Genomic DNA, 8,735 nt, shown 5'->3' with positions numbered 1-8,735 from the left:
CATATTCAGCCTCAAGAGGAAGTCGGTGTCACTTTTATTATTGTCCCACCGCGAAAAACATCCGTTCCTAGGTGTTTAAAATCTAGATGTAGCAAATATACCACCATGTAAAAAATAAAAACCACGCTGGGTATGTTTTATTTCACCAAATGTGTATTTAAATGTGTTTTATTTTAAATGCGGACGTATTTAACGCTTATTTGAAACGGTCGTAAGTTTCAGTTTTCCGCCGGACTCGTTATGTGCGCGCTCCTTCTGTTTCCGTGTCGGGGAGGAGAGCAGTAGTGTGATTTCCAAGAGGACTCGTTTATCTGTTAAAATGCAGGTTGGTGAAAATGTCTTCGTCTTTTAAAACCTATATTTTTTAATTTCGGTGAAAGGGACGATTTAACGTCGGTTGATGACATCGTGTGTTGACATAATTTAAACATTTTCGAGAGCTTAGCTAGCAGTGTGGCAGGGCGTATCAACTGTTTAAATGTTAGCTTTGCTAGCTAGTTAGCTAGATGTCAGTAAAATCCACGAAAAAGACACGGATAAAGAATGGAATTAGGTAGCACAGGAGCTAAAACGATTCCTGATAAATCATTTTACTAGGAAGGGTTGAAGTAAATGATGTAATATTAGCGTTGGTGGAAATTATTTAGGGGTTTTGTTAAAAATGGACTCATCCGGTGAGTTCACTGAAGAGAGAAATAAAGCTTAAACTTTATTTATAAGTAATAAAGTGTAAACTTTATTTCCTTTTATGAAGTTTAAACTTTATTGCTCATGTTTCAGTGCCTAAAACAGTAACTTTTAAACATTTTTTAAGTTATTAGCATGTGCTTTTTGGCACTTCCTCTTTACAGCTGTTTCTTACAACCATAATCTCTACGTGATTGCTTAACTTTTTGAATCTGTTTCCACCAGAAACTAAATTTTATTCAGAATAAATCTCAGTTCAGGCTTTCAGGAAGACAGTAAATGAAATCCAAAAGAAATCCACTATGCACTCACTTTTTCTACTTTATAAAAGATCTTTTAGCCAACGATGTACAGAAGTGCTTTTAATAAGGTGCTCTTTGTTCGATGAGGGGCCTCATCATGTTTTAATATTGCCGTCCTGTCTACATAGACTGAGACACCGTCACAGAGTTAATTGATCATTGTAAAGCTGTTGAAATAACAAGCAAAGCACTCATATTTTTCTCTGTAGCTTACTCTATGTTTTCAGTACAGTATTACACTCTTAAATGTGCTTAAATGAGCACAAAGCCTATCCAGGAGCGTGTAACACTCTTGATTTTCAGTCTTCTGCGTTTTAAAAAAACAAATAAGAAACACATCACATTCCAGAGCTAAAAGAAAGTCATATTAACAGCACTTGTGTGTGTGTGTGTGTGTGCTCTGTGTTCTCTTTAGGACCCAAATGAAGACACCGAGTGGAATGATATCCTGAGGAAGAAAGGCATTCTTCCTCCCAAAGAGGAGCCTAAAGATGACGAAGAGGAGGAACTGGCCCTCCAACAGCAGTCCGTTGGTGAGAGAGACAGATTTGCTTTGCTTACATGTTTTTACTTCACAGAACATGATTGAAAATTTGTTTTTCGTCTCGTATTTGCAAATGTACCAGCGATTGTTCAGCTGATAACTGAGCATAGATTACTAGTAGTTCTTCTACTAGTACATGTAATCGGGTGATAACTGTTGTTTTTTGTGAACAGTTAAAACATATGAGAGCATGACGCTGGACGAACTGGCGGAGAATGAAGATGAGTTCAGTGATGAAGATGAGGCTGCTATTGAGATGTACAGGTAAGTGGGGGTTATGCAGCTCATATAAAAAAAAAAACACTTGAATCATAAGACTTAATTACAGTAGCTTTATATTTAAGTTTAAAAGGCACTTACCCATTTTCTTGGGTAAAAAAAAACTGAATAGAATTTATAGATTCTTTGTAAAGCTGTGGTTTGTATTTTGGTCTGAGACTATTGCTTCAGTCCGTCGGTTTACTTATATGAGCCGTGCATCCTTCCAGACAGAAGCGCCTTGCAGAGTGGAAGGCGACTCAGATGAAGAATGTTTTTGGTGATGTGGTGGAAATCTCTGGACAGGACTACATTCAGGAAGTCAACAAGGCCGGAGATGGCATCTGGGTGGTTCTGCACCTCTACAAACAAGGGTAGGTCGGCCGGCAACACCGAGGACTTTGAAGAAGAGCGAGACAAAAATGCTGAGGAAAATATTTTACTGTCTGAAAAGATGGAAAATGTTTGCATTAGGCTTAAGATTACGTACATTTTGTGTGTTTGGCTATTTGCCAAAAGTCAATCACTGCATTAACTGAATGATATAACAATTTTATTGATCTGTTTTTTTAAGTAATTACTGTCGGTACTTTAAGTACTTGAATACTTTCTTTTAGGCTGTTAGCCAGACAAAATAATATTGATTTGGAGAGCTCATACTGGGCTCAAGATCATCTCTTCAGTCAAAAAAATCATTATAGAAAGACTGATGATGAAGATAAATGTTTGTTGCAGATGCAGCTTTCAATCGATCAGTCTTCCCTTTATGACCAACTAAAAGTTTTTCTCTCCATTCATCTTTCTTCCCAGCATCCCTCTGTGTTCCCTCATCAACCAGCACCTGGCTACGTTGGCCAGGAAGTTCCCTCAGACCAAGTTCCTCAAGTCCATCTCCACCACTTGCATCGCCAACTACCCCGACCGCAACCTGCCCACCATCTTCGTCTACTTCGAGGGCGAGATGAAGGCCCAGTTCATCGGCCCTCTCGTATTTGGAGGCATGAATCTGAAAGTTGATGGTAAGGGGGTGCGACTTTTACAACTTAGACTAATAGGTGCTGAATTTATCAGTCACACTAGAATCTTTCTGTTGTCACAGTTTTATTAAGACAATTTTGACTCTTTTATTGAAATTAGTTTAATTTCATCCATGCAAATGCTGTCAAATTGTACAGTTATATTCAGTCTTTACAGTAACGTTTCATCACACACTTGAATTCAGTGTTTATCTTTAGTTGACAGTGTTTTCGTGAGATGCTGATTCACATTTAGGACACATTTCTGTAGCTGTAGTTTCTTTCGCCTTCTGAACTGTACTGCATTGCAAATGTTGCGTCCTGGACATTTTCGTCACATTTTGTAATTCGTCTTGTGCGTCTTTATCGCAGAGCTGGAGTGGCGGTTATCAGAATCTGGCGCAGTGAAGACAGACCTGGAGGAAAACCCCAAGAAACAAATCGAAGACAAGCTCATGTCGTCGATCAGAAGTTCGCTTCCTACACGGAAGGACAGTGACTCTGAGGATGAGGACTATTAAATAAAATAAATGCCAAACCTGAACGAACATGTGGCCACTACATGGAAAACACTTAAAGAGCAGCGAGGGGAGAGTATCTCCTTTATCAGCACGTACGTTTAATATTTCAACCATGTAGGTGGCGCTCATACGCAAGGGCTCAGTCCTGCTTCAAAGGTTCTCGGACAAACCTCTTGACTGGAGTGTCTGCGGTGTGACCTCGTCGTGCATTTCTGTGGGAAAGTGTGCAAAACTGTTTTGTAGTTTCAATAAACCTTCAGTTACATCTCCTGGATATTTACAAAAGCATAAAAGTGTAGTTTTAACTTTTTTATTAAGTTTCTTGGTAATTATGTCACAAAATGTGTATGTGCATTTGATTCTGCTGAATTAAATGTGGAGTTCGACCTCTTTGCCACAGTAATTGGTGTCAGTTTTTTCCTCTAAGTGCTTTTTTTTTTAATATTATTATTATTATTGGAGAATCAGTGACACTGTTGAAGCTTATTTAGAGTTTGTGTAGCAGGACAACATCCCATCCAGTTAACACCAATCGACATTTGGAGGCAGCAAAACGCATGGCAGTGTGGTTCTGGTTATTTTTACATCATTTATAACATTTTATTTTCTATCTGTAGATAGCATTTTGAGTCTGTCAGAGTGCGATGTCCAGAGGCGGAGCGGCCAGCTGCTCTTCTTCTTCTTCTTTCAGGTATAATTTCCTTTGATGGATTGTGTTTTTTTCTTCTTTTACAACAGCCCGTCTGGCAGAGCTCGAATCTTCTGTTTAATTAGCAAAGAGACAGAAAGAGAAAAGTCAGTGTTGGCAGTGTACATTGAACTGGAGTCGTGATGAGATTTACGGTGATTCACGCTGACTCCTTCTTAATCAATGACTGACTTCGCTACCTGGAAAGGTTAAGTCTCTGTAGGCAGACGATAAATAGTGTTCAGTGTCGTTTTTTTTCCATGAGTTTGTCTGCTCTTTAACGTCCAGTGGGGTTGCGGGATGATAGATGATGACTCTTAAAGGAGTAATTGAGTGTTTTAGGAGATAAACAGCGTGTGTCTAAGCAAAGAAAATCCAAATATTTAAAGAGTGAGCATCTTCGTCATACTTGGCAAGAAAGAATACACATATTTCCCAATAATTCTGTAGATACTTGATCGTTTTACCACTGTACAGTTCATTTTATGGGCTCAACAGTCAAAAAAACAAAATCTGGAACAACCTTTCCAAAACGTGTTAATGCTGCGTGACATTCAAACCACGCAGCCGGGAGTTCCTCACTGAGGACGGCGTGAAACAAGACATGTTTAAAGTGAATGTTTAACACCTTAAACACTTCTCCTGCAACAATAAGAGTTGTGTTCAGGTGCCTTTTCAGTGACGCTTCTCCTTACTGTGTCCCTTTGTACGTCATTATCTCCTAAAGACGTGCAGTTTAAGAAGAAGAGTCGTGGTTTCTCACCAAAAGTAAGACCTTCTTCTTTCTCCTCTGCGAGAGTTTGGGTGAAAGTCGCATCAGAGGATGAACTGAGTGAGACTGGAGGGAGAAGAAAGAAGTTTGATTAGAGAAATGAAATATTTATTAGTTTTGAGGACGTGTTTAGCGAGAGCACCGAGCAATAATTAAACTAATCTTGATTGCTTTGCCTTTATGTGCAGTCAGATAAGTATGAGCTAATTCACTACGAGTGGCGTCCATCTTTAATTAATATTACACGTAGAGAGGTATCGGCTCAGAGAGGCAACCAACAGCACTTGAATCAACTCAAAACATGAACTCTGGCTCAGGTTCATTTTAACATTTACAGCAGCTTCATTATTCAACGTTTAAAACAACTGAAAATGTTAATCTGTGCAAATTAGCCTTAAAAGCCTCCAGCTGATGTTTCATGTTCTTCCATATTCCACTCGTGTTTCTGCTTGAAATAACAAAAATTAAAAACTGTAAAGCGGTAGCTCCTGAGTAATGGAAAACTACCCGTGGTTTAGTTGCTGCTTTTGCTCACCTGTTGCTGCACGGCTCCAACAGAGTTGCGCGCTTTTGAGTAATGAAACAGGAACTGGAACAAAAAAAAAAAAAGTCGGGAAATCCAATGTCAGAGATGAGTCACCACATAAATATCAGAAATAAGACAAAAAGATTATAATGTAAGGAATAAAAACCTACTCTTTTGAAAACATTCTGCACTTGCTCCTGCGAGGAAACAACATTTCAGATTAAAAGCAGAAGTTATGTGTAAAAAGGGCACACACTCACTCTCTCTCTCACTTGTCCTACTTATATAGGTAACAAACTGTAAAATCTGAGAATCTAATTATTCATTTGTTGGGTGTGTTGTGTTTCATTGTCTTCTTGCACACTAGATACTGGCTGCAATACCCTAAAAACACCTGAACATCCACTGCTGACACACAGTTCAGACACTCATTATAGTCAACACTGCTGAGATTACAACCTAATTGCTTAATAGTGTTAATATATATCTAATTTTAATATATGATAGTGTATATTATTATATAATACGTTCTATACTGTATTTATTTAATAAGATATGCATATGTGTATGTGCACATATACATATGCATATGTTATAGAGAAGGGTATGTGCATATGTAGTTGCATGTTTACAGGTATATACGTATATATATATATATATATATATATATATATATATGCACTTATATATATGTGTGTATGTATAAATGTAGTTATGTGTATATGTATTGGTATGTTTCCTGTCCATACTGTATATACCCATCTATATATTAAAATTAAAATCTACTATTATTGTAAAATGCTTACTGCAACAGTCATAGTCTGTACAATAGTCGTAGCTTGTTCCCTGTTATTGGGTTCATTTTGCACATTCTGCACTTTTGCACAATGGGCAAAACCCCATTTTGTTGTGTGTGCACCTATATGCGATGACGACTCTAATCTATTCTAATTTAATCTAATCTATATCATGGGGCCTCAACTGTGGCCGATCCAATTTGAACGGTTTTGAATTAGCGACGTTTTTATTAGCATAATCAAAAAACATGTTTAACCTTTACTTCTATAGACTTTAGTCAGTTCTCAGTGTCTAAACCTTCTAAAGACAAGAAATCATTTTAATGTTATAATCTCATAATGTGTAAGGTAAACTGTCATAAGACTGAGGCTGATGATATCGCCATGTTACTATAACTATACCAAGACTCTTGTGACTTATATCAGACAGAAATGTTTAAAATGAGTAAATCACGAGCAGCAGACTTTAAAGTGCTCTTGGCGTTACCTCATTCTGGTCTCTCCACAACACGTCACTCAGATCATCACTCTGGATGCCTCGCACCTGCACACAGACATTTATTTATCAGTTAATAATGGACATTGAACGCGACATCATGCCTCATTTTTTATCATGAGCACACTCTGCTGGTCAGGCAGGCATTTGCTAAACCCAAAGTCCAGTGGGAACAGGACTTCACACACAAACTGAACACAATTCACCAACTGAACACACGAGGAAATGGGAGCGAAGCAGGGAAACGTCTCAGTGATGGGTGAAGGGGTGATCCGAGTGATTTACTACCTTTCGTAACGCCGCTCCGTCTTCCCACTGATCGAGGGGACTGGCATCTGGGGCAAAAGAGAGCAGCGATGAGGCCGCCGTTAGTCAAATCAATCCATTAGCGTCGTTAGCTGTGACATTATACAACGTTTCTGTCAGACTCACACTGCGTTTGTGATGAGCAATAATGGTTTGTTCATCATTAAAACCTGTTTGTGTGGAAAAAATGGGACAGTATGGCTGCATCTGCTGCACAGCTGGAAACTCATAAATAAGTAAGAATCAAATCCAAACTTGATACCAATCTGCAGGATCTTAAGATAATTTGATTTTCAAACCTTAACTTCATTAAATGTGAACTTCTTTATCTCTCCTTTAAACTGGCTGCTGCTGCAAGACTGCAAATTTCACCACTGTGGGATAGATAAAGGAATATTTTATCTTATGTTTTTAGTTAACCTCCAGTGCTTAAAGTCTCATATTGCTGCAGTGATATTACTCAGGATGGGTTTAATGTTTCCTATCTGTATTTTTTTAAGAGATAAAAGCACAAACGTTAGACAAGAAGAGTTTGAAACTGTGTTTAAGCATCATTTTTGAGCACTGTACACTTCAACTCTTCTTCATTTCTGTAGAAAAATAAATCACTATATTACTTTTTTTTTTTTTTATAGAGAAGTGTAAAGTAAGGAAGGATTTGCAAAATATTCCTCGGCTGCAGAGGATCTCAACTACCTCCTGTTAGCTCTCTCCAATAATGCATCACGTATAAAAGGTTTGCCCCCCTCATGTACGGTTTTAACCTCTAATGTGAGAGCAAACCGCAGAGCATCCAGACAAACATAAAGCCGTTCACTGACATGTCTCCACCCCCCGCAGAAACCCCACCACATTTTTGTTAATTAACAGCGGACATTAGTGATTAATAAAGGACAATGAATGCGTTTGAACGGCGCCATTAATCCTCAATAACGAGGAACTCAAATTGCTTTGCACGACAGCCCGTCACGATGCTTTCATTAAAGTTTTTAATAAGCTGATTTCCAGCGTAAGCCTTTGTAGGTCTGAGGAATTAAAACACTGGCAAAAAAATTTGAGTGAAACATGTATGAAACCATTTTACAAAGCAAAGGTGATCCTACTAGTGGCTTTAAATAGATGTATAAAGCATAAGCATACATTTAAATTAGTAATCAGTCATGCAACATGATAAAAAGTATAATATGTCTTATTAAATCTCTCTTTAATATGTTTTTTTAAAGAGATTTTTTTTTCCTATATTGACAATTTTAGTGTAAAGTGGAAGAGAGTACAAAATGTGCACGCTTTGCGCATCCCAGAACTGATGCAATAGTAAATCAAAGCCATGTAAATTGGCATTAAATACATCCTGAGTCATAAATAAAACCTCAAAACGTCAAAGGACATAATAAAGTTTGAGTCAGTCCTACCTGTTGTGCACCAACATCCAAAAAGCCCGAATAAACAAAGGAGAAAAAGTTGTCGCACACTTGGAAGAGTCATGCCTGTAGCGCTTCCTTTCTCTTCTTCTTCCTCTCTGTGTGTTTGCTCAGCGCTTTTTTAGGTTTGTTTCGGTTCGGTTCGGTTCTTCTCGGCTCGGCTCGCTGATCTCGTCTCCAAGCAGCAGCAGCAGCAGAAACAGCTGTGTTGCCTTCTGCCCGCCGCACTTTAAAAGAGCGCACCTTTGCTGGCTGACATCCTCTCAAGGTGGCCAATCACGCAGCGAGCCGGTCACCGGGAATGACGCTTGCGCAAATCCAACGCACCTCTCCCTCCCTCTCCCCCTGTTTCTCTCTCTCTCCAGTGCACTTAAAATACTGGGTAGTGAGAATACTGGCTC

General features: G+C 38.6%; 2 protein-coding genes across 3 annotated transcripts; one reads left to right on the top strand and one right to left on the bottom strand.

Moving 5' to 3' along the window:
• Positions 1 to 3,338, top strand: pdcl3 (phosducin-like 3). The gene is made up of 6 exons (XM_084545023.1): positions 1 to 325; positions 1,405 to 1,522; positions 1,707 to 1,797; positions 2,022 to 2,165; positions 2,602 to 2,810; positions 3,180 to 3,338. Exons 1-6 carry the CDS (start codon positions 320 to 322, stop codon positions 3,326 to 3,328), a joined length of 717 nt encoding a protein of 238 aa, XP_084401149.1. The 5' UTR covers positions 1 to 319; the 3' UTR covers positions 3,329 to 3,338.
• Positions 3,339 to 3,854: 516 nt separating this feature from the next.
• nms (neuromedin S) lies at positions 3,855 to 8,455 on the bottom strand. Of its 2 annotated transcripts, none has more exons than XM_084545024.1 (7): positions 8,326 to 8,455; positions 6,896 to 6,942; positions 6,599 to 6,655; positions 5,485 to 5,511; positions 5,324 to 5,377; positions 4,780 to 4,854; positions 3,855 to 4,090 (listed from the first exon to the last, which is right to left on the bottom strand). In XM_084545024.1, exons 1-7 carry the CDS (start codon positions 8,396 to 8,398, stop codon positions 4,058 to 4,060), a joined length of 366 nt encoding a protein of 121 aa, XP_084401150.1. In that variant the 5' UTR covers positions 8,399 to 8,455; the 3' UTR covers positions 3,855 to 4,057. The 2 variants fall into 2 exon arrangements, with proteins under 2 accessions (XP_084401150.1, XP_084401151.1); XM_084545025.1 differs by having other exon boundaries at positions 4,051 to 4,090; positions 4,712 to 4,854.
• Positions 8,456 to 8,735: the final 280 nt, after the last annotated feature.

This window comes from Chelon labrosus (genome assembly GCF_963514085.1).
Source record: "Chelon labrosus genome assembly, chromosome: 5".
NCBI classification, from domain to species: Eukaryota; Metazoa; Chordata; class Actinopteri; order Mugiliformes; family Mugilidae; genus Chelon; species Chelon labrosus.
This window is presented reverse-complemented; position numbering and strand designations above follow the sequence as displayed.

Bases quoted from the DNA above. Each gene is read 5' to 3' on its own strand.
- pdcl3 (XM_084545023.1), top strand. The intron at 1,523-1,706 runs GTGAGAGAGACA...TTTTGTGAACAG, and splicing joins CCTCCAACAGCAGTCCGTTG to TTAAAACATATGAGAGCATG. The intron at 2,166-2,601 runs GTAGGTCGGCCG...CTTTCTTCCCAG, and splicing joins CTGCACCTCTACAAACAAGG to CATCCCTCTGTGTTCCCTCA.
- nms (XM_084545024.1), bottom strand. From the start codon at position 8,398: ATGACTCTTCCAAGTGTGCGACAACTTTTTCTCCTTTGTTTATTCGGG. The intron at 6,656-6,895 runs GTAGTAAATCAC...GTCTGTGTGCAG, and splicing joins ACGGAGCGGCGTTACGAAAG to GTGCGAGGCATCCAGAGTGA. The intron at 4,855-5,323 runs GTGAGCAAAAGC...TTCTCCCTCCAG, and splicing joins TTGGAGCCGTGCAGCAACAG to TCTCACTCAGTTCATCCTCT.